A 26,058-nucleotide genomic window follows, 5' to 3' on the forward strand; every position below is an offset into this window, starting at 1 on the left:
GGCAATAGTGCAGACAGGCGTCAGCTGTCGATGGAGGCAGGCAGCGTGCACAGGGGCTCACTTTAGTGTTCCTTTTCGTACCATATTATGAGGAGGTTTGACTGTACGGACTAAACCACTCTGGTAGATCGAACAATTCACTAGATATTTCTTCAAGTTGCCCTGACTTTCCAGGCAAGGCATTCGCATGCACACAACAGCACTGCAGGGCCACTTTTACGTCTATGCCATTGGGAGAAACTGTGTGGCTTGTGCACTCTGTGCTGGCAGGAGCTGGTGGCCCGTTACCAGAAGCAAGGCCGCCGCAGCATTCCCGAGTGCCTGGTGCTCTACTTTGCCCTCGAGTTGATCACCACCCTGCAACAGGTGCACTTGTGTGGCATCATCCACGCAGATGTGAAGCCTGACAATGTAGTCATCGTGGATTTGTGAGCACCTCCTTTATTTGCTTTTCCGGTTCCATACCTGCTTATCTTTACAGTTTTATTGTGAAATGCTTCACTTTTAGAGCTTCGTTATCATCGTATCGACACTGATCTTGCAATTTTTCCTTTGTGCCAACTTTAGTGCAAAAGATACATGAAAAGAATAAAAATGCATTTGTTGACCGATTTTTTATAGCCCGAATAAACTGCAACACCAATTTATACAGAGGCAGACATTTAGGAAGCTAGCCCGTCGGGTCCCTAAAAGTGTGCCTCTATATGCCCGTCTTTCTGCGTCGAAACCTTTCACGCCAAAATGGATAACTGGTTATTCCATGGTCAAACTGTGTTCGAAGCCAGCCTTTGGACTACTTGGGTCACTGAGTTTGCCACTGGATATTCCTTTGTCAGGCGTGAGAAATCTACTCAGGGTTTCTGCTATACCTTTTCCCAAATGATTTGTACCGCCTGGAATAACTGCAAAAAAAAAAAAGCGAGTTATTTCTTGTGCAAGTGTATTCTCTGAAGAATCAGCGGGACTGCACCTGTCCCACAGATAACTTGAGGCCATGAGTGAAGGGGGGACATGCGTCCCTCTGCACACCTTGGGCTTCTTTCTTTCAGGCCCTGAGGTGACTACGGCTTCGTATGGAAGGGTTCAAAGCATGCAATGCAAAGAGGTACTTGGCACGCTCTACACACAAGCTTTGTGCATTTTGCTGTGAAGTCGTCGAGCACCATTGGCACCTCTTGCGCATAGTGGTGCCCTGGTGGTGCCCTTGCCCATTGAACCGAACGTCTGTTGGCACCCGTGTCATTATTGAGCAGTTCTTGCTTCCTCTTTTGTGATTACTAGACTGTGCCATCCCTTGCGAAAGCTCCTCCCATTGATGAGCTGTCTGCCCAGCATGACCAGAAAGAATAGGTATGTCAGGCTGTTTCTGTAGCAGCCACTATGTTCAGCATAGTTGCAGGTAGCTGAAAACAATGGCTCACTCTTGCCTCAAACCTGACAATTGATCTAACTACACTGCTGGTGTGCAAGAAGTAATTTTTGCACTAGCTGGACAACTCATTCATGGCAAAAGAACAACGAAATTGACATATTTGAAGAGTGACGACAGCTGAAAAACACAGCAATAAGTAAAACAACTCGAACTACTAGTGCCATTTACCCATTGAAATAATTATAGTTGCTTTATCTTATACGATATGGCACTACCTGCTTCTGTGGGGCTATGCATATCCCTCTGCGCACTCCAGGCAGCAAAGGGGTATGTGCTGCTCTTCAGTGCAAGAAAAATATTAGTCGAAGCTCGTTATTTCGAACTTTTGGTTTATTAAAACCGATGGTGTAGTCCCGTCAAAGCTATGCATATTCCAAAGGGTGAAAACACCTGATAATTCGAACGGGCAAGCATTTGCGACAGTTAATTCAAATATACTTCGCTCCGACAACGCTCTCTGCAGCTACCAAATCATGTGGCGGCACCTCCGACCAGCGTTCCTCTCAGCCTATCATAGAGAAAGAGCTTAGGACAGACTCCTGAATGCTGTGCCCGAAGAAAAAAAAAAGAAAGGAAGAAAAAAAAAACTGTGGTGGAAATTTGTGCGCATGCACACATCACCGATAACTTCTGTTAGTGATGGGTTAGTGACTTCTGTTACTGTCACGGTACCCCATAGAGTCAATGTATAAGAACGGCTGAAATTTTGCACACAAGAAAATCTTCGCTGTCCAAGTTTCTGGACTTTTTGCCATGACCGCATCCGAAACGGCATTAATCGAAGCCACCACCACCGCCATTTTGATTGTCATGCTGCCTCAAGCCGGCACTCGCACGCAGACCCGCTGGCAGCCGTAGCCACACCATGGCAACGCTAGGCCTAGCTACTTAACGTTCGCTACCAAGCTTCTTGCTGATCGGTGCCGTGTGTTTAATTGAAACATTTTGCCGCTGTTAGCAATGGCACGGACTCCGACTTTGTAATCTTCGCCAATGGAATGTTGCTCAGCACTGGTTAGTTGCATATACTGTCTCAAGGCATAAAACAAGCGGGTTGGTGATTCGCTCCGTTTCTCAGAGGCACACATAGAAACAAACAAAACAGATGACGGCGTCATACAGCAGATGATTAAAGCGGGAGGCATTTTTGACAGACTAATCGTGTACTTTGCATTAGCTGCTTTGTTCCACATATAATGCAAAAGCTTTATATGTCCTGTGAGGCAGAAAAGCCAGCGTTGTAGAGAATGAGTGGTACCAGAAATCATCACATCATGTGATGTGACAAGCGTTTTGTGTGACGTCAGTAGTAACACAAAAGATAGTAGGTAAATGATGTAACATTATTTGTAGTAATTATGGGTAATTAAGATGAATTAAAGTGAATTAGATGAATTACAAGGGAGTAAAGCGAATTAAAGTTAGAACAAGTTTGAACAAGGTGACTTAAGGTGGAGTAAAGTGAATGATAAGGTTAGTACAAATTATAGCAAGGTGGATTGAAGTGGGGATGAGGGTCTTAAGGGGAGATGAGGGTCCTGAAAACTTTTTTTAATTTTTCGACATACATTGCTTAAATTTTGTGTGGAGATATATTGTAGAATGACGATTTCAAATATGTTTTTAGATAAGATATCTCACTTGAAAGAAAAGATATAACAGAATACAATATTCCTAATTAGGTCATTTCTTACAGACCTTTTTAATAATTGCTCATTAAAATAAAGTGTTTTTAAGAATATGTGGATATTTCCAAAGGCCCACTGCATATCCTAAAGCTGAGCAAACACCAATAAAGTAATTGTGATTATCACAAATAAATAACAAAGTTTGGAAAATAAAACAATGTGGCAGTAATTAGCCTACATTTGATCTAATTAATAACCTATCATATTTAAGAAAACACGGAAAGCTTTAGGATATAGCCGAGATATCACTAAAAAATATGATACCTAGTTCACTGAAATCAGTTGATGTCAACACCATCAAAACTTCCGTAAGGCAAAAGCACTTGACAAAAAAAAAGAAAGGTGAGAAAATTGCATTTAAAGTTTTACTGCCACTAGCTCTTTTTGTCTATTGAACAGATGGAAAGCTTTTGGGCTCTAGCATGCTGCCCAGGTGTTGCTGAGCGCAAGAACGCCAAATTTACCGAAATCAATTCCTCGAAAGTTTATCAAACCTTTCATAAGGCAAAGGCACTTGACGAAAAAAATACCCAGTAAGTCACTTTCAAGCTTTTGAATGCTCTCACAAGTTCACACAAAACCTGGGCAATAGTCTTGCGACCTGTCGGGCTTGTGCTTCTTGGCCATTCTCTTCTTCACTTTCAGTCTCTTGTTAACCTTTCTTAGACTTGTAAAGCCTTTGTTTGTCCTTTTCAAGGCTTCTTCGAATGAGGGAGCTGCCAGGACTATAGCCAAGCTACACTGCAGCAGCCTTGCTGGTTTGTGTCACTCCCAGATTGTAGCATGACATTGCTTCAGCAACCGCCCTTTCCACAGCCAGTACTGAGTCATGACAAGTGTCAGCGCTTCGGACATATCGCTAAGTACTGTCGTGGAGAACAGAGGTGCTAGCGCTGTGGGGGACCTCATGACTTTAAGACTTGTGCAACTAAAGACAACTTTGTGTGTGCAAATTGCGGCGGTGACCATCCTGCTAGCTACGGTCGATGTCCTGCGCGGACAGCTGCTCAGCGGAGAAATAAGTTGTTTGTTCTGGGTCCAAAGAGTGCAAGTGCACCATCGAACACGAAGAAGACGTCCAGAGCGCCACAACTAACTGGTTTGGAAACAGAGTACGCATCTCATTTCCCGCGTCTCACACCAATAAACGAAGTTATTGAGCCAACGCAAACGGTCACAGCGGCTGAGAAACCTGTTCGAAAAGAGTCCGAAAAACGCACCTATGCGGCCGCAGTAAACCGACCTCAAGTACCGCCTGGCAAACAGTCAGCAGGAAAACTGCCAGCATGTGATACGCGCCTTGTTCACGGCACTACGTTCCCACGTCGCGAAGATGCCTGCTAGTTCAACGAAGGATATGTTGGAAGCAGTGCTGGCTCTTGAGTCAGTAATACTCTGCTCTACTTCCCCGTACCCTCAGTAACATAATGGCAGCTTCTCGCCCACTTGGTCCATTCCGTCGTCCAAAAGTGCCCTTAATAATGCAATGTAACTGCGCCGGCATTCTACAGTGTCTTTCTGAACTTGGCCTTTTCCTTCGAGACATACCTATACCAATTCTAGCCCCTCTTGGAGGCCGGTCTCCCAAATGGAAGGACGATCCCAGGGTACATCAGACATGGAAATCCGAGTATACCATCATTTGCAAACGGAAGTGCAATGATATACATCAGGCGAGAAATACCTCACGTCACCTTACCAGTGCAAGACCTTTGTTCTACCTTCTTGGAAGTCGCCGCTGTGCAAGTGTGCCTAGGAAAACGAAAACTCGGTGTGGTGTCGGTGTATATAAGTCCGCGCAGGCAGGTATCCATGAAGGGGTTCATAAAGGACCTTTGCATTCGTTGCCCCTCTCCTATAATAATCTGTGGCGACTTTAACGCACATCATTCGCTTTGGGGAGATAAGACTGCAGATTACCGAGGCAAGGAACTTGTCGCAGCCACGGATGCTGCTGACTTATGTATCGCGAACGATGGCAAACCAACTTTCTTCAGACCACCAGATTCATGGAGTGCCATAGACCTCGTGATCTATTCTACAGACCTTGTCGTATCGTCAACAACGGCCCCAGACAGGATGGGCAGTGACCACTTTCCGATCTTCACCATCACCGGATTTCACACTGCTGGGCGACAATTCTGTGCTGTGACCCACTGGGACACATACAGAGAAGCGTTGGATGAATCCCCTGGTGAGCTGTTCGCAGATATGCTGCGAAGCAAAAGAGTGGCTACCTCAATGTTGAAACTGCCAGACCATTTCCCTACTCCTGATTTGAAACTAAAGAACCTCTGTGCAGCACGTAGGAGAGCGGAACGAAAACTAATGAGAAAAACGGGAAATCCATCTGCGAAAACTGAATACAACAGGATAAACGCTGTCATCCGTCGTCACACAAAAAGATTAAGACGAGTTCAATGGGCTGCTTTCTGTGAGAGTTTATCGGCGTTTACTCCCATGACAAGGATATGGGGAGTAATGAATAGCCTATCTGGAAAGATTCGCCTACACAGGCCATTCGAAGCACTTGCTTTAAAGCAAGGAAAAGATTTGCAAACCCTTGCAGAAGATTTTGCAGACGTATACACATCTGGCAGATCAGCAGGAGTATCGAACCCTCTATTGTCTGCAGCATTCCATACCATGGATACGCCGTTCACCTTTCGTGAGTTGGATTTGGCGCTTAGCAAATTAAGAAGATGCTGTGCTGTGGGTTCCCATTCGATCAGCAATCAGATGCTGACAAATCTGCCATATGAACGAAAACGAGCCCTTCTGGACATATTTAATCACATCTGGAGCACAGGAGAGATCCCAGAAGCGTGGAAGACAGCATGGGTGGTGCCAGTGCTCAAGTCCGGAAAGGATCCTGCAAACCTCACCTCCTATCGGCCAGTATCGCTCACATCATGCGTATCAAAGTTGATGGAAAGACTAATATCTGCGAGGTTAACATGGTATCTTGAGCAAGGAAATACAGTCAACGACTGAATTTTCGGACGCCCAAATTTTCGGACATGCCTGATATTTCGGACGTCTTCGCGGCACCGTCACGAACCCCATAGAATCAATGTATAAGGACATCTGAAGTTTCGGACGCTCGAACCCCCCGCCGTCCAATTTTCCGGACTTTTTGACGGACGGAAGGACTTTTGGCTCCTCGCACAGCGCCCTTGTGAAGGAAATCGACTTGCAGCCGAAGCATATCACCGCTCTGAACCACAACTAGCCGAATCTAGCCGTCACACACTGATTTGGTCTGGCCACGCTGGCTATGTTCATCGCCGCACTTCCGCCTTCGGCGGAGTTTCCGTAGCGGCGCCATTTTGTTTGTTTGTTTGCACAGGCCACGTTTTGGCTAGCGTGGTGTGTGGTTGTGCTGTTGTGTCAAATATGCTCTGCGACGCTAGGCCTAGGTGCTTCGACGCTCGTCAGCGAACTCCACTGTTCGCAACTTGAGGATTTCGCTCGTCTTCGATGGCGGCCACTCCGTCTTCGTCGTCCTCGCCGATGGCATCGAAGCGCGGAAAGCAGTAGTACCGTCGGACGACGTGATCAACGACCTCCGCTCTGCTGGGGTTTCCATACCCACGGAAATAACTTTTTAACAGTTTGTTGACGCTGACAATGAGCTCAACTTCTCCGCAGAACTCACTGACGAGGGAATAGTCCGTCAGGTTGTGGGGGATTCAGAAGACTCCGATGTTGAAAATGAGGAGCCAGTGCCTGCGCCGCCTACAAGCGCCGAGTTGACGCGAGCACTGTTGACTCTTATCGGTGTACAGTGCTGATATGACCCTTGCTCAGATCGAGGCGAATATGATCGCATGCAACCAGAACGCCGTCAAAACAACAATCAACAAGTTCTTCAAGCCACTGCAGCAATAACACCGGCTGCTCGACGATGCACATGTACATAATAAACCGGCTGCATACATAGTTTTGCATACAGCAAGTCGTCTGCATACAGTTTTTGAACGCCTCTTTTTATAGCCACTTCACTGATGCTGTGGCAGGGTTTCGGAAGCCTGTTACTTCACCCTTTACCTCTAGATCTGAGAAAAAAAGAAAAAGGGTGCGTTTTTTTGCATGCATTCATTTTTTCGGACTGCCTGAATTTTCGGACGTTTTTACGTTCCCTAGAGGGTCCGAAAAATTGGTCGTTGACTGTAGACAGCCATCATATATGACCGGATTTCGTCCACGGTTGAGTGCCCAGGACAGTGTCTTGGATCTACTAAGCCATATCGAGCACCATCGTGTAGACGGCCTTTCCACACTCGCCATATTTATGGACGTTGCCAAGGCATACGACTGTGTGCTTCACACAGGCATCATCAATGGACTCCGAGCCGTGTGCATCTCTGGAAATGCTCTTCGATTCGTCCATGAATTTCTCAGTGACCGATGTGTGCAAGTTAAGCTCGGAAGTATAATGAGTGACAAACGACGAATTTCCCTCGGCGTCCCACAAGGAAGTGTCCTGTCTCCCTTGCTTTTTAACGTTGCCATGGCCAGCCTCCCAGATGCCCTGAAAGTAGGTCGGACGGCAGTTAAAATGTCCATCTACGCAGATGACATCTGCATTTGGATCTCGGGGTACCAACACAAACGTTTGGCTCGGATAGCTCAGGCCGCAATCTCCACTATCAATCGCCACTTATCGACGCTTGGCCTGTATTTATCAGCAGAAAAATCGGCCTTCATGCTTTTCCCGGGAGTGAGACGCAAGTCAACACGTCTGACGCTGAATATTAGAGGGCATTCAATTCTTCGTGCAACTCATGTTCGATTCCTGGGCGTCGCCATCGACAACAAGCTACTTTGGCGTGGTGCGGTCGAAAGTGTTGTGGCTGCATCAGTGCAAAGATGCAACGCTCTTCGTCGATTGGCAGGTGTACGTTGGGGAAACAATCCTATATCCATGCTTAAACTGAACGCTGCACTGATAACAAGCCGCATTCTCTATCAGCTCCCTCTGATATCACCGTCATCGAGTCAATTCGAGCGCTTGGAGGCAGTGCACAGAAAGGGACTTCGCTTCGCGATGGGAGTTCCAACGGCGGCTTCAAACAAGAAAGTCACTAATGAGGCAGAGTCTCTCCCACTCCGCCTCTTGGCATCTCAGGCCTTGCTGACGCAGCTATTAAGGCTGGGCACGGCAGGCACGGCGCTTCTCCGGCGGCTAAGAGCAAGAACTCGCACAAATTTCATGCGGCGCTGAACACCTTCCGATTTTTAGGATTGGAATGGCCTAAACAAAGCCGCCTTGACCCGCCATGGTCTTTTCCGGACGTTACCTGCAGCCTTAATGTACCCCACCTACCGACGAAACGCACCATTTCAACTGCCGAAGCCAAGTTTCATGTGCTGAACCACTTGAGCACTGTGTTTCAAAGCCACCTACAAGTATACACAGACAGTTCGGTGTGCGTACAAACAGATGGCTGTGCAGCGGCATTCTGCATACCGTCCCTTGATGTGTCATGGTCTGGCCGACTGGATCGCGTAGTTTCCTCTACAACAGTAGAAAGCGCCGCAATCACCGCGGCTTTGCGGAAACTACGGGCCTTTTCTGCACGTGATGTCGTGGTGCTGACGGATTCCAAGTCAGCATTACAGAGATTACATCGGGGCCTACCTCTAGAAAAATTTACAAGGCAGTCTCTGGCACTGATTGACGACCTAACGAGCAAAGGATTTAGCATAAGGTTTCAGTGGATTCCATCACACGTAGGAATTGATGGAAGCGAGGAAGCTGACGCCCTTGCACGCCTAGCGCTGACATGTGTCCCAAAAGTGAAAGCTCGAAAACCTTTTCAAAACTCTAAGGGTGCAATCCGCCTTCACTTTAGAGAGATGCACAAGAATCCACACGAACCCTGTGTGACTCATGGATTTACACGCGAACAAGCGATGCTTTTATACCGCATCAGGACCGACTCCGCGTACACCCCAGCTTGGTTATTCAAGACTGGGCTTCGCGCTTCCCCACTCTGTGCTTTCTGTGGTGACATTGGCGACATTGAACATTTCATTTGGCTATGCCCGCAGTTTGACACAGAAAGAAAAGCGATGGTCGACAAGCTACAAAAAAGCGGTCTCACGCACAGGACCTTTGAGGACGATGTTTTCCCCGGAGGGCCCGCGGCATTCAGGAAGAGAGCGCAACGACTGCTGATAGCCTTCCTGCAAGACACGGGGCTCATCGACAGCTGGTGACACACCCCTGATCTCAACTCGAAGGAGGATCAGGCGGAACAATTGCCGGCTATGTATGCCAGGCTAACCCCGCCTGTTTCAACATCACCACCACCACCACCACCTGAGTCATGACTGTTTTTGGATCTCTGGGTTCAAATCACAGAGTGCAGGCACTCAATGGCACTTTGCATTATGCCATCACAACAGCGCCGTAAGAGGGCCCGGTCACCGAGTCTTGCAAAGACTGGCTCTAGTGCATTGCGAATAAACCTTGGCAGAGGGTTTTGTGCGGTGATGGCTCGTCTTGGATGGCCAGGGCACGGTCAAAGCACCAGGAGTCATCACCTGCAGGACAATGACAGTGATCAGGGGATTTGTCCGTTGAAGTCATGGGCAACAGTGTGGCTTGCACTGCCTTCTGCATTGCAGGAACGTCATGCCTGTGGCACCTCAGAGCATACCCATAATAGTTTATCTTTTTTATTTTATCCTGGGTAAGTCTACCTTTCCCACCAAGAGACTCTCCTTGGGCTTTTTTCTTCTCCAACAAGGTGCGAAGGGCTGTCCCCATTCGCTTATGGACATGGTTCAGACAGCCTTTTTTTTACAATGTCTGATTATCCGTAGATGCTGTCTTGAGTCAATGCATGAAAAGTGCGGCTATCGCCATCAGACAGAACCGTTGTGTAGGGCAACCCTTTCTTCTCCAGGGACCGCCTGAACAGGATCAGTGCTGCTTCCATCTCCATCCGTCCGGCACTGCGGTCAATGTTTTTTTGACACTTGTTGGTCATAGCCCAGTCACCGTGGCCATCATCATTGGGGTCAGGTGCTCCTTGGCAGCCACGGCAATACCGAGAAAGGACAACATGGTCCAGCAACAGGCCTGTGTAAAGTTCAATAATGCATCCCATAGCTATGTTAGAATTGTAGCCATGGGTTATCCAGGTGCAATCAAAAATGATGTCCACATTTCCTACAGGGTTGAGGAAGTCCTTGTTGACTGTTCTGACTACTTCCACATTTGCTGCCTTTGTGGCTGTAGCTACTGTCTGGCAAGCTCGCACCATGGTTTCCATGTGTCCCCTGATAGTCTTGTGGCGAAGGCCCCAGTGGGAGAAATTCAGGGTGGCCCAAAAGTCCGCGAGGGCTGTAACTCCTTTTCCTATATTTTGTATGCCTTTTATTGCCCTGAGGTTAACCTCAAAGGGCATGATGTTTGATGGTGCGGTGACTTGCGGCGACGAAAAGTGCCGCTCCACGAAATCACAACTTGAGCACGTGAGCAGTAGCCTCACCGCTAGGCCGTACTGTGTCTCATTGCACTTTTTGAGCGCAACAGTAGCCATCCCACACTTGCTGCACGTTGTGGACACGAAAATCGTCTGCACAACTTTCATGTCCACAATGACGTACTCCGTGCCGCGATCATCGTTGTCACTCACCGAGCCGACGCCTAAAAGGTCGAACTTCCAGAAGTTGCGCACTTTTTTGTCAAGGGAGACTTCATGTTGTTTGCATGTTCTTCGCGCTCCGCACACTCAGCCTCCGTGTAAAATGACGTGTCTATGTGATGCGCACGCGAGCTTGGTCCAGCTGCGCCCACCGGCAATGCCAAAGTTGACGGTCTCGAGGAGCTTGAAGCAGCCGCGTCGACCTGCAGTGCCGTGGCTTGTGGCAACACCGAATTTCTTGAGGAGCTTGTAACAGCGGCATCGATCTGTGGTACGGTAGTTTGCGGTAACACCAAACTTAACGATCTAGATGAGTTTGGCGCAGCAGCCCTGGAAGACTGCGGTACTGCGGCTTGTGACAACACTGATGTGGCCATTCCCGGTGAGCCTCGTGCAGCGGCGTTGATAGCTGGTAGTGTGGCTTGCAGTGACACCGAAGCTGCCGTAGTTGTTTTAGACTATGCAGTTACTTTATTCCAAGCACGTCTCCTTTCGCTTACCACTTTCCGCGTGCTTGCTTTCAAACGTGAATCCCGCCCCATCAGAATAACGGCACAGAAACACGTACGCACGGCAGCCTGGCTAATAAACGTAGTAACGAAAATGCGAGCTAAAAGGAAGCAAATTAACGATGAAAATATTTTCATGAACGATGCGAGAAGAGGCTGTGGGGCACGAAACACTGCACAACAAAAAGAAGCCTCAGATGCACGCAGACGACACGAAGGCACCACGCCATCAGCACATCGCCGCTCTGGCTCGAGAATAAGAGGAGGAGCGCGCCAGGGCCAATTGGAGGGCTGCGCCTCGGAGAAGCGCGCGCTTCGCCCAATCAGCGTCGCTCTTTCCGAATTTCACTCTTCGAAAACATCACCGACGCCGTCGCACACAGAATGCCTTCGTCGTGTTGAAAGGCGCCAAAATGAAGTACGGGAAACCAGCTTTCAAACGAGACAAAGATGGCGGCGATCGCCCTGCATCATCTGGAGCTTTGGCGGCTTGAAATTAGGGCAAATTTTCAAGCTGCGCCTTCAATTCCGGCCCACAGACGCTAAAATTCCCGTTTCTTTAATAATACGAAAAGTAATTGAGCAATAATACTTTGTGTTGTAATACTTTGGACAATGAAGACTTCGAAATCGAGATTTTAGAAAATTTGCATTTTTTGCATTTTTTCTTTTTTTTACATTTCAAGACCTGCGTCGCCCCTTAAGGCGAATTAAGGCAGAGTTGTTAAGGACATATGAAAATGTATGACATTGCATATCCTGGTCTACTGATACTTGGAAGCAAAATTGATTCTGGGATGCACATATATGACGTTATGTCACATGCCACGTCATGACACGTGACACTAAGGAATGCTTTTCCATTCAAATCACGTAAGGATACTTAAGTGACTGTTAATATTTTACTGAAAAAGAAAACTGTGTTGCTTTGTTAAGAGCATTAGGTTGTCTCCATTGTCTCCATTCCAGTTTCTTTGGCAAAACGTTTGCCTCACGCTTGCGTCATGTTACAAAAGCAAATTGGGGGCCATCAGCACAATTTTGTATGTGTTGCTATTGCATCATGCCTTGAAAAACATGTTGGAATGCTCAGAATCGTAGCATTCTACAATGTCCAGAATAGAGCCTCAGGAAACTGCACCGTGGTTGTTCGTTTGTGGCACTGCATGGGACAAAAGTTGGGGGTTCGTTTATTATGAAAGTGAAAAATATCAAAATCTTGAGGAGCAAAGTTGTGGGTGTGTTTTTTATGCAGATGCACTCATTGTGCAATAAGTATGGTAGTTGCAGCTGAAAACTTGACTGGTGCTATGTGAATACTGTATTTGCCCAAATCTAGCTTGCATATTTTTGCAGAGGAAATGGGCCCGGAAAATTGCCTGCACATTGTGATCAAATACGAAACCAAAACTTCATTCGTGGTGTTGACAAAAGCCTACCATCAGGGCTGTCACAGGCAGGCAGTGTCAGTACGATCACAAAATGATGACGGAGCTTGTGTTCATGAAGGTTGCTGTGGGTTCATTTTGTGCTAGTCTAGGAACCTAGAGCAGCAGCCTTAGGCAACTACGTTGCTGAAATTTCACATGACTTAGTACCGGGTGTATCGGCATATGCTGCCGCCAGCGTTTATGGCCCTGTGCCAAGCTCGCCCATTGCCAGGAACACTGTCAGCTCATACTTCTCGTGCAGAGTAACGTAAAATATTGCAGAAGTGATAATATCTCTAAGGGATCACTCGAGAATACCACCCCTGTATGCTTGGTGCCTTGTTGGCAAATGAAGAACAAATGATGATGACGCTGCACCGCTTTTATTACGAAAGATTAAAAAAAAAGTTTCCATTCTGTGAAGGTAAATTCTCCACGTCTCATTTTTTCTTATTGTGGACGTGGGGGGACATGCTATATTTTTCTTTCAGAAATCTAGGGTCTCCTTAAAGAGACAATAAAGAGGAAAGTAGCTTCAGCTATATTAGTGAATTACTCTTGTGCATTACCAAAACGGCCGTTCCCCATGTTTCCTGTGCAGCCCAAGCAAGGCAGGCTTCCTCGACCGATTTACTGAGCAGGGGACCAGGTGCCTGCAGTTGATTGACTTTGGACGTGCCATCGACATGAGCCAGCTGGCCCCTGGCACTACATTTACCAACACGGTGACAACAGATGGCTTTGTGTGCACCGAGATGCGCGACGGTCGCCCGTGGACCTTCCAGGTGTGCAAACAGCTTGCTGTGCGGGCGCGGATGCCAAACGATGTTGAGCAGGTCGCCGGGGCACTTTTGGGACTGGACAGCACATGATCAGAGAACATTGCAGTTGAAGGGTGCTTGTTGTAAATCAACGGGACTCGCTGGGTGCAAATGAAAATATGAAGGGAGTTCTTGGGGGAGTGGTTACCCTGGAATAGCAACTGTTTTGTTGTTGAGATACGGTAATCTCTCTTTATAAAGAAATCGCTTTACTCAAAATATTGCTTTATCTGAAATTTCTTCCGGTCTCCACCCACATGCATGCATTTTAAGCTGTGTTATTCGAAGTGCACGAAGAGTTGACTGGCTTAGAGTAAAGTGGCAAGTGGAAGCATCGCCACTGCCGAGCGGTGGTGACCCTTGTATATGTGCAGTGTCAAATTAATACTGTTGATGAATTAGTCTCACGCAGGCACAGAACAGGCCGAAGAAATACCAAGCCCACAACCGATGACCGCCTAGTAACGGGTACCAAGCGAGTGCCGAGTGCCCAGCTGTTTACTGCGGAGCGAACGGAAGCTGTCAAATTCCACGGTGCAGCATGCCCAAACCATTAATCTCGTTTGCAATCGCATCACTGGTGTCCCCTGTGATAGAATTCTCACAAAAATGTTTTTCTGGCGCTTTGCAATGTCAGAAAACTGCGGTCTCTTCGATGCCAAAAAGTGGCTGAAAAACCGCGGGTAGACTTGCGCCGTAGCATTTCATGAGGTGCACTCGATGAGCAAAGTTTTACCGCTCTAAGGAGCACTTCTGGCGCTGGAATGTGCCAAAAAGCATGAAAGGAGTGTCCCTCTGATTATAAGTGACATGTAGCTCCTTGCGTCGAACATTAACGAATCGGGAAGACTACTTTAGGGAAAGCTGTCTAAATTTGCTCAACGCTCGCCATAATTGGCCTGCATCGCAATAAAGCAACTCCCCTAGCTTCATTGCACTTTTGACAGTACAAATCGACTGATGACTTGCCGAAAACATGAAGAATCTGAGCGTCGCCTGCCGGGCTGTCAACATGGCGGGTCAGCGCAAGCTGGTGTTTCCCGGTAATTTTCTTGAGCCGGTCATGCTCGATTTGCGCCATCCAACTTTAGACAAACAGTCTAAATGTGTGGTAGGGTCATCGAATTTGGTTTGTACAGTCAAACCTCGATATATCGAACACGGATATATCGAATTATTGCGTATATCGAACAATTTCTGTATCACATGGAAAATCGCATGCATTTTTAATTCTTTATTTCGAATGGGGCCGGATGTAAAATGGATATATCGAACTCCGCCGCCCCAGACCAAGTGCGCTCTGTTGACAGGAGGCGAGCTTTCCCGCAACACTCCCGAAGATGGCGGCGCGATCGGCGTTCCAGACTGCTGCGTACGACAGCTGCCCACATCGGTTGCGCCGAGGGCGCCATTTGAACGTAGCGGCGTACACACGCGGCGGCTTGGAGCCAGCACGGCCGCCTCGATCACGCGCGCACCTATGCGCGCACGTCGGGGCAAGCCGCCTCGACCACGCGCGCACGGCGGGGGCAAGCCCCGCTGTGCCCGCGTGATCGAGGCGGCCGTGGAGCCAGTTGGAGCGCTTTGTCGGTGCTGAGCCACACATCATGTGCATTGCGGACTTCGTTGGCGGTGACGACAGCACCAGAACAGTGGCGGAGTTAACAGACATGGAGATCGCGGCAGAAGTGACTGCTGAGCGGCCAAACGAAGACGCTGCCGAGGCTGATCTAGCAAGCGCCGATGTTGCCCCGCTCCCGACTGCAACTGAGGCTGTAGCTGCTTTGGCCGTTGTACGCCGCTACTGCGGCGCAATAGAAGGCACTGGACTGTCTCTTGTGGACCGTTTAGACTATGTCGAGGACGCCGTGGTCAAGCACGCGGTTGCCAATATGAAGCAGGCTACGCTGCTTCAGTACTTTCAGCGAACTAAATAAATACTTTGTTTGAAGCTTCATGTGAGTATCTATTGCGCCATGATTGGTTCATTGATTGATTTGCGCTAGTTTTTGACGCGTTTTCTACGTGATTTTATATATCGAATTCTGGCTATATCGAAATATTTTGCGATCACCGCGCTGTTCGATATATCGACGTTCGACTGTAGACATTTGTCAATGGTGCGACGGTGCGTGAACATCGACACTTGAATCATAGAATTAGCACAGTGTCGACAACAGTGTCCCGAAAAACTCTCATTTTGCAAACTTCACGGCTGCAAACTTCTAGAAAAAATTGCCTAGTGATAATGCCCCTACTGCAAAGCCACTCAGTTTTCAAGATCGCACTGCATATTCACAATGAGTGGCTAATCGTTTTTAGAGCACAACAAACACAACCTCAGACTCGAGCCACGGCATTTGCAGCACTTTCCAGCGCAATATTCTCGTAGTCTTCCATGACCTCTGCACTGCCCCCCTATAAAAGCGGCCACTGCCTTCCCCTCTTCATTCGCTCTCCAGTCTGCAAGTCGTTTGGGTGCCAGTCACTCCTCTCGTTCTCCTTCATGTCAACTTCTCCACTCCTCGCTGCCAGTTTCGACGCTGCTGCTCCTCCAAAGCTGCCCTCTTCCAGCCTGCCCTCTCGAGCACAATCTTCCACCAACGGGTGACCTTCCCCGCAGGGGCGTCTGCGTCAGCAGGCATTTGGTGTGTTGCGACACCACGTACCCGAGCACACGAGGGTTGGACCCTCCCGCGTGTAGCCGTGCACGGCTTAGCCGTGTCCGGGGAAAGGGGGATCCTGGGGGTTGAGCCGATGCCGGGTGTTCGGACCTTTAAGGCCCCCCGGCAGAGGCAACACACCTCTTTGGCCTCTGCTTCACGTAGACGGCACCCCCGGACTGACCCACCCGGGGGAAATCGGTAGTTGCCTTTTCCTGTCTCTCTCTCCTTCGACCCTTTGTCTTTCTCTCACTTCTGAATTTCTGATCCTTCTGGCAGCTAGGGTTAACATTGTGTGAAATAACCAAGCTCGGGTATATCATATTTGGTTATAGTGGTTGTGTACAGCTGGCGATGGCAGGCCTCGTTTATTTACAAGGCCTGTCACGTCCCCTTGTGGGGCTCCGTGGTGGGTGGCTGACACCACTGCCGAAATTACTCCAATTTTATTTTTAAATCATCACGCTCAAAGTAAAAGAAAATATTTCCTTCAAAGAAGCTAGAAAACTCCTCTCGTTTGTGGGGCCTTCTTTCTCCGACGTGGCACGGCAGGGGGCAGTGCCACAACGGTTCTCGGCGGCCGTTAGGACCACACAAAGTGGACCGACGGTAGCGCCACTCGCCCCCACTGCGGGATCAGCTAGTGCTGTTCCGCAACCCAGCAAGAGCCAGCAGTCCATCGGACCTGCGGGCTCCACGACTCCTAGGGCCTCTGTTCGCACAGAGAAGCCCAAAACACCCGCGAATGTACACCGCGAGCGGGCATCCAGCGCCTCTATGGAGGCGATGGATACATCAAGTATATCGGCGTCTCGGACGCTGAAAGATCGGCGAAGCTCTCAGGAGCTGCCCAAAAATGGCAAATCCCGCATCACAGGGCCTGGCAAGGTTCCTGTGGGATAACATAGTTTTCCTCTCTTGAACACACATCACCATACACTTTCACTATGGATACACAAATATTATATTGGAATGTCAGGGGTCTTCTTCACAATCTAGACGATGTCAAGGAACTCCTACATAAACATAATCCAAAGGTGCTGTGTGTTCAAGAGACTCATCTGAAAAGCACACAAACAAACTTTCTTCGTAACTACTCCATCTTCAGAAAAGACCGTGACGAGGCTAACGCATCGTGCGGTGGCGTAGCAATTGTCGTAGACAAGTCTATAGCTTGTCATCATGTAGCCCTACAGACACCCCTCGAAGCAGTATCAGTGCGAGGAGTTCTTTTTAATCAGTTCGTTACTGTTTGCTCCATTTACATACCCCCAAACTATCACCTTCACAAAACAGACTTCTACAACCTCATAAATCAGCTTCCGGAACCCTACATACTCGTGGGTGATTTTAATGCCCACAACACCCTGTGGGGAGATTCCCGTTGTGACGCGAGAGGTCAGCTGATAGAAGATTTTCTTTTGACATCCGGTGCATCCCTATTTAATAAAAAGGAGCCGACTTATTACAGTCTGCATCACAACACATACTCATCTATAGACTTAGCAATTGGTACTGCTAGTCTTCTGTCTCACCTGAAATGGGATGTCATCAAGAATCCTTTTGGAAGTGATCACTTCCCAGTCACTCTAAACTTAACAACACAGTATGATTCTCCACCGCATGTCCCTCGATGGAAATTAGCCTCAGCCGATTGGAAAAGTTTTCAAGAATGTACTTATTTATCGCGGGACTTTTTAGAATACTATACTATAGATGATGCCGTATCATATTTTACTCATTTTATTATCGACGCAGCGCAAGAGTGTATACCACAAACAAATGGTCTTTCATCCAAAAGACGTGTCCCGTGGTGGAACGAAGATTGCAGAGAAGTGCGAAAGAGGCAGAATAGGGCATGGGGCAGGCTTTGTCGATCGCCAAATGGGGAGAATCTAATTGAATTCAAGAAGGCAAAATCACAGGGCAGGAGAACACGACGACGTGCTAAGCGAGAAAGCTGGGAAAGGTACATATGTAGTATCAATTCGTGCAAGGATGAGGGTAAGGTATGGAACAGGGTAAACAGAATAAAGGGCAGGGAAACACAACCGCTTCCTTTAGTAAACGCTCAAGGCGACACCATGAGAGATCAGGCAGACTCACTGGGCAAGCATTTTCAAAATATTTCTAGTGCATCACACTATGTGCCAACTTTCCTAAAATTCAAGGAACGCATAGAGCGAGAGCGCCTTGAACGAAAATGCGCAGCAGATGAACCTTATAACCGTCCGTTTAGTCTCGCTGAACTGAAGGCTGCTCTCAGTTCCTGCGGCAACTCAGCACCAGGTGGTAACCGCATAATGTATGCAATGATCAGGAATATGCATCCAGAAACATTGAACACACTTCTGTCTCTTTACAACACCATGTGGGTATCTGGGCATATTCCATCCTCATGGAAAGAAGTGATTGTCATCCCAATTCATAAGCAAGGCAAAGACCCCGCATTAGCCAGTAGTTATAGGCCAATAGCACTAACGAGCTGCATGTGTAAATTATATGAAAAAATGGTTAATCGGCGTCTAATCTATTTCCTCGAAAGCAACTGTCTAGTATTTGATCCCTTTCAATGTGGTTTCAGGGAGGGTAGGTCAACAATAGACCACCTTGTTCGCATTGAGGCAGATATTAGAGAGGCTTATATACACAAACAATTTTTTCTCTCTGTATTTCTGGACTTGGAGAAAGCCTATGACACAACATGGCGATTCGGAATCCTTCGAGACCTATCTGCGATGGGCGTACGCGGCAACATGCTAAATATGATAGAAAACTACTTGACTAACCGCACGTTCCGTGTTAGAGTGGGCAATGCCCTGTCCAGGCTATACACTCAAGAGACTGGTGTGCCACAAGGAGGCGTGCTTAGCTGCACCCTCTTCATTGTGAAAATGAATTCCCTCCACAAAGTCATTCCATCCTCAATGTTTTATACAATATATGTTGATGATGTGCAATTAGGATTTAAGTCTTGTAACCTTGCTGTCTGCGAGCGCCAAGTCCAATTAGGACTGAACAAGGTCTCAATGTGGGCAGACGAAAATGGCTTCAAGCTAAACCCCCTCAAAAGCTCCTGTGTACTTTTTTCTAGAAAGAGAGGCTTGTTACAAGATCCTGATATTATGCTGCATGGACAACACATACCACTCAACACTGAACATAAGTTTTTAGGCATAATACTCGACTCAAAACTAACCTTCATTCCTCATATCAAGTATTTGAAAGCTAAATGCCTTAAAACAATGAACATCCTGAAAATACTGTAACATACAACATTGGGAAGCGACACGAAATGCCTCATGAACCTCTACAGGAGCCTTGTACGATCACGCTTAGACTACGGTGCCGTTGTGTATCACTCAGCTACACCCAGTGCTCTGAAGATGCTGGACCCTGTGCATCATCTTGGTATCCGCCTCGCCACCGGCGCCTTTAGGACGAGTCCGATTCAAAGCCTCTATGTTGAATCGAATGAATGGTCGCTCGATCTGCAGCGGTCATATTCTGCATTTAATTATTTTCTGAAAGTACATGCTAACAAAAACCATCCTTGTTATCCCACCATAAGCGATATGACCTCTGCAACACTCTTTCATAACAAACCTACAGCCAGAGAGCCATTCTCGATCCGTGTGACGAAGCGGAGCGAGGAGATGGATGTTCCTATTCATGAAAATAGTCTAATGGCTTCTGCCAAGCCGTTTCCGCCGTGGTTGTGGCGAATCATTGACTGTGACACGTCATTTGTGGAGTTAACGAAGCTCGCTCCAGAGGCGCACATTCATATGCATATTCTGGAATTACAATTTCAATACCCTTGCCCAGAGTATTACACAGATGCGTCTAAATCACATGCTGGCGTGTCATACGCAGCCGTCGGCCCATCCTTTTCCGAGTCCGATGTTCTGCACCCTCAAACAAGCATCTTTACAGCAGAGGCGTATGCACTGTGGTCGGCTGCGAAACACATTAAACAGTTAAAATTACGTAAGGCGGTCATATACACAGACTCATTAAGCATTGTGAAAACATTGATGTCATGCTTCAACCACACAAATCCAGTAATTGCAGATCTTTTCTCTCTCCTCTGTACCATTTATGCCTCTGGCCAACATGTAACGATATGCTGGGTGCCTGGACACAGAGGTATTGAAGGTAACGTCCTGGCAGACCGAATTGCTACCTCCTTAGACACAAAAGCTTCCAACATGTCCGCAGCAGTTCCGGTCTCAGATCTAAAGCCATACTTAAGGAAAAAACTCAGAACCTACTGGCAGCATAAATGGGACTCTGAAACCCATAATAAACGCCACACAGTTAAGCCACATTTAGGATACTGGCCATCACTGACCAAGTCCAGACGATGTGATGTCCTATTCTGTCGTCTCAGAATAGGGCACACTTACGGTACACATAACTTTCTGTTGAGTGGCGGTGAACGTCCAATGTGTAGTAGATGTGGGGAGACACTCAGTGTTCAGCATGTCTTCCTAGAATGCTGCGAAACACTAGTTGAGAGGAAAAAACACTTCCCTTTAGCATACAGTCAATGTATACCACTTCACTTGGCACTGTTTTTAGGCAGAGAACCGCTATTTCACATGCAATCTACCTTAGCCTTTTTAAACGACGTTGACACGCTGCACGTTTTCTGTGCAAGAAATTCGTAACACGGCCTCTTGCGTGAAGCCACTGTTGCGATGTGAACGTTTGCTCTAGCACATGCCTCCAGGCCCTTTTACTCAAGGGATCAGCTGAGGCTGTTGTGCTATTCGTCAACAACAATCACCTTTCCATTTTTATTCATGTAACACTATTACACCATTCTTGTACATCCTATACTTATAGCATACCCTACTTCAGCCATTCTCATATTTTTAGTCCTTGTGTATTTTATGCAACTTATAGCTCCTAGTTTTAGGCCTCTCTACAGCCACGTCACATCAGCCATTAGTTCATTCAGTACTCGTCACCACTGCCTTGGCGCTCTTTGGCCACACTTGGCCCTTGCGCCAATAAACACTACATATCATCATCATCAACGGGTGCCCTTCCACAATTCCTGCTTCTTGGTCTCCACCACTCGATCGCCTTTGTTCCTCCACATGTGAAGCCGATGCCAAGCCTGCCATTGCAACCATTGCCATCACCAGCGTGCACAGACAAGTAAAGAGACATGCCCTGATGACATTTTGAAGCTTCTGCCTTCTGCGTCGCCCATGGTGCCGGCGGCACATGCGTTTGCATCCTTGCTGCAGTACATGCGATCGCGTGTTATTCAGATTGCTTTGTTGGCGTGCCTCACATGTGCTTTTGTGGTCTACAGTGATAAATGGCTCCGTCAGTCTCCGGGTGAAAGTGTCTGACTTTGGAACAGAAAGTTCTGCTAATAAAGGTAGTGGAAAAAGGTGGCAGGCAGAAAACTGGCATCAACTGTATTGAAAAACAAGGAAGCTGTGCTGGATAGCTTTGAAAAGAGCTTCTCGGCGAAGAGAAAGCGGGATCTCGATTTGAAGTATCCCCAAGTTGAAGGTGCACTTCTGCAGTGGCTGAAGAACACCAGGAGTACAATTCTCCCCATACATGGACCTGCACTTACTGCAAAAGCTGCCCACCATGCTCATGCTCTCCAAATGGGTCATAAAGATTTAAAGTGCCGCAATGGCTGGCTTAAGCGGCTCAAGAAGTGACATGGCGTGACCTCGAAGTCGATCGTTGGTGAAAGCACAACCGTGAACCGTGACACTGTAGACGTATGGTGCCAACATCGGGTCCAAGCTCTACTTGAAAAGTTTTGTCACAAGCTGTCATGAACCACGCCTGCCGCGCAAACAACCAGATGAAAGAAGGAAGAGAACGACGTGAGCCAAGCTGCCGCGAGACCGCCCTTCAACAACCGCGCCTATCAACCAGATTCATCTGGTTCTGCATTAAAACACCTCGTGTGTAACATTTGGCGGAGCTGTGCGGGGTAACTCCCACGACCTACAACAGAGCCACCAGCACAAGAGCTACGCCGAAGCCGTCGCCTCGCCGGACTTTCGCCGTCGCGCTCAGTCATGGCCACAGAGCAAAATACCCTCACCAGCAGTGCCTCGGCGAGCCCAGTCCCTATCCAGCACTACCGAGAGCCACGCACGTTCTCGGCGAAGGCAGAGGAAGATGTGGATGAGTGGCTAACCCATTACGAAAGGGTAAGCCAATACAATAACTGGAACGCTGCCAGTCAGCTTAGGAACGTTGTTTTCTTCTTGGCCGGCACGGCGTTGGTATGGTACGACAACCACGCGGACATGCTAACTACTTGGACACACTTCGTTGAGGAAATCAAAAATTGTTTCGGTGACTCGGACGCAAAGAGGAAACGTGCGGAACTCACATTAGCCCAGAGAGCTCAGGTACCCGGCGAGACTTGCACTACCTACATCGAAGAAATTTTGAAGCTGTGCCGCACCGTCAACCCTCAAATGATAGAGGAAGATAAAGTGGGGCACGTGGTAAAAGGAATAGCGGAAGACGTGTACAACTTCCTCATTGGTAAAGAGAATTTGCACACTGTATCAGAACTGATACGGCACTGCCGTACGTTCGAGGTGCTGAAGACTCGCCGAATTACACCAAAGTTTGGACGGCTGGCCAATGTAACGACTGTAGCAAGTGTTGACACGAGTCCTCTGCTCCCAGACCTTTCGTCCGCCATCCGCCAGATAGTCCGCGAGGAGCTACAGCGACATGACGAACAGGCACGTTATGTGGCGCCTCGTTGCAGCTCCTCCGTTTTCTGAGACACTTTTCGGGAACCCCCTTCGGCTACTTGGAACCACTCGGTGAACGTCGCGGATCTTATCGGCTCCAGAGACGAACCGCATTACATTACGACCGAACCACCACGCAATGATTCGCCCCCTCAACGTTTTGATCCACGCCCACGCAACTTTCGTCCACGAAGACTCGCCGCTACCTACGACTTTCAAGGGGAAGAGCCTCGTTACCCTCAACCGATGTCTTCGGCAGATTACTTCAATCCGCATTCTGAAGTTCGCCCTTCGCCAGTGTGTTACTGCTGCGGCATGCCTGGCCATATAGCTAGGTACTGTAGCCGACGCCGAGCATCAAACTACGGATCGTCAGCGCCGACTACGCGGTCTAGCGGTCGTACACTGCGCACTCAGTGGCCAGGAGACTCCTCTTCAGGAAGCCACTTTCGAGAGGACCGATGCACCGCCCAGGAGACCTACTTTGGAGCAGAAAGAACCCGGAACCGCTACCGCTCCCCTGCCTCCAACCGTACTCTGACGCCACCACCAGCCTTCCGAGCCTCCCGATCACCATCCCCTCGGCCGCGATTCACGTCACCATCGCCTCGGCGCCGTTTCGTGTCGCCCCCGCCGGGAAACTAGCCAGCGCGGCCGATGGAGGTGAGGTCACTGGAAAATGTGTGCTGCCGACTCAACTGCCTCCAACTATTTTCATGCTAAAGAATAAGGTTCATGTACTGATTGATGGGGTCTCCACAATGGCTTTAGTCGACACTGGAGCAACTGTCTCGGTCATGAGTGTGGGGTTTAAAGGCCTTCTGGGACACAAGGTTATGTTTCGTTGGGACCAGTGCACAAGTTTCCGTGGAGTCAGTGGTGAAGCATTATACCCGGTTGGTGTGTGTAATGTGGATGTGTCTTTGGGTGGGAAAGTTTTTAATGCAGAGTTTACTGTTCTTCCTCGCTCCTCGCATGACGTGATTCTGGGGATTGACTTTTTGCAGTTGTGTGGTGCGAATGTTGATTGCGGGACGGGAGAACTCAGTGTCGACACCAGTGTTTCACCTGTGCTCTTTGAAGGTGAAGCTTGCCCGGAGAGTGTGCTGTGCGTGTCTGAGGATACAGTTGTGCCCGCCTTATCTGCGATGCGTGTTGCCGTCGCCTGTTCATCTCCGACTCCTATCTCGTTCGATGCTGCAGTGGAACCTGTACATCGGAACTGCCTCAAGAAAAACGTATTAGTTCCGCACTGCGTCGTCTCAGTGACCAATGGATGCGCGGGGCTGTGGGCGCTAAACTGTTCCACTGAAGCGGCAGTGCTACCTCAAGGCCTAAAGATTGCCACGTTTCCGACAGACTCTCCCGTATCGGTGGCAGTACTTGCGGAACTCCCCGATGAAGGAGCAACCAGTGTCTCGAGCTCCGGGAGCTCGAAGATACTTTCCATGATGGATAAGTCACTCAGCGATAATGAGCGTCAAGTTTTGATGGCCCTGCTTATGAAACATACCTCGGTATTCGACTTTGCGCAGCACAATGGACCGCCATCAATTCCTGCGTCCAGAACTCGTCACCGCATCAACACAGGAACCGCCCAGCCAATCCGACAAAAACCCTATCGTGTATCCCCATCAGAACGCAAGATAATCAGTGATCAGGTCCAAGAAATGCTATGCAAAGGCGTCATTCGAGAATCATCTAGTCCTTGGGCAGCCCCCGTAATATTGGTGAAGAAGAAAGACGGTACGTAGCGGTTCTGTGTTGATTACCGTCGCCTAAACGCCGTTACTAAGAAAGATGTATATCCGCTCCCCCGAATTGACGACGCCATCGACTGTCTCTTTGCGGCATCTTACTTTTCCTCAATCGATTTACGGTCAGGTTACTGGCAAATTCCTATACACAAGGACGACAGAGAAAAGACAGCATTTGTAACACCCGACGGACTATTCGAGTTTAACGTGATGCCTTTCGGGTTGTGTAACGCGCCCGCAACGTTCGAAAGGTTCATGGACACGATATTACGCGGCTTAAAATGGGAAGTTTGTATGTGCTACTTAGACGATGTTGTGATCTTCGGGCGAACGTTTAGTGAGCACAACAAACGTTTGGATTTGGTCTTGAACTGCTTGGAGAAAGCGGGTCTTGTGCTCAATTTAAAAAAAATGCCGTTTTGGGGAACGGCAAACTCTTGTGCTAGGCCATCTGGTCGCTAAAGAAGGCATCCGACCAGATCCGCAAAAAACTGCGGCCGTAGAAGCATTTAGAGTACCCAACTCTGTCAAGCAGTTAAGAAGTTTCTTGGGCTTGTGCTCCTATTTTCGCCGCTTCATTCCCCGGTTTGCTGACATAGCTCATCGCCTTACACGCCTTCTCCAAAAAGGCGTTCCCTTTGAATGGACTGCAGATTGCGACTCATCATTTCGCCAGCTCAAGTTCCTGTTGACATCCCAACCAATTCTTCGCCACTTTGATCCTTCATCACCAACTGAGATTCACACAGATGCCAGTGGCGTAGGCATCGGTGCTGTGCTAGTTCAGCGTGTTGGCGACCGAGAGCACGTGATCTCTTACGCTAGCCGGTCCTTGAGCCGCTCCGAGCGCAACTACACAGTCACCGAACAAGAGTGTCTGGCGGTCATCTTCGCCGTGCAACGGTTTCGTTCGTATTTCTATGGGCACCCCTTTACTGTCGTAACAGATCATCATTCGCTATGCTGGCTTGTGAATCTGCAGGATCCCTCAGGACGACTAGCGCGCTGGGCCCTCCGTCTGCAGGAATACGATTTCGTTATTTGCTACAAAAGTGGTCGGCGACATGCTGACGCTGATTGTCTCTCTCGGATGCCACTTGAAACAACTGAATGTGATGCGGACAATTTTGATGAGTACATCGCTTTTGTGTCCCCGGAATTTCCGGATATGGGTACCGTCATATCCGAGCAGCACAAGGACGAGAGCTTACAACCGCTCTTCGCGGCAGCACAGGAGTCACCTGCGGGCAGTCGCTTTCGCCTACGGGATGGTGGCGCGCTGTATAAGAAGAGCTACTCGACCACCGGTGCACGCTACCATTTAGTTGTCCCGACGAAC

At 48.4% G+C, this 26,058-nt stretch overlaps 1 protein-coding gene across 9 annotated transcripts in view; it reads left to right on the top strand.

Annotated features, from left to right (window-relative positions):
* LOC135915696 (uncharacterized) overlaps positions 1-26,058 on the top strand; it is a 293,473-nt gene that overhangs the window by 213,184 nt on the left and 54,231 nt on the right. For 5 of the 9 annotated variants that reach the window (XM_070528622.1, XM_070528621.1, XM_070528623.1 and 2 more), the window contains 2 exons: positions 271-428; positions 13,322-13,505. In XM_070528622.1, coding sequence (XP_070384723.1) covers positions 271-428; positions 13,322-13,505 — 342 coding nt within the window. Of the gene's footprint in view, positions 1-270; positions 429-13,321; positions 13,514-26,058 lie in introns of those variants that run through there. The other 4 variants (XM_070528626.1, XR_011509490.1, XM_065448829.2 and 1 more) reach the window with 4 other exon arrangements.

Source organism: Dermacentor albipictus, unplaced genomic scaffold, assembly GCF_038994185.2.
Source record: "Dermacentor albipictus isolate Rhodes 1998 colony unplaced genomic scaffold, USDA_Dalb.pri_finalv2 scaffold_13, whole genome shotgun sequence".
Taxonomy (NCBI): domain Eukaryota; kingdom Metazoa; phylum Arthropoda; class Arachnida; order Ixodida; family Ixodidae; genus Dermacentor; species Dermacentor albipictus.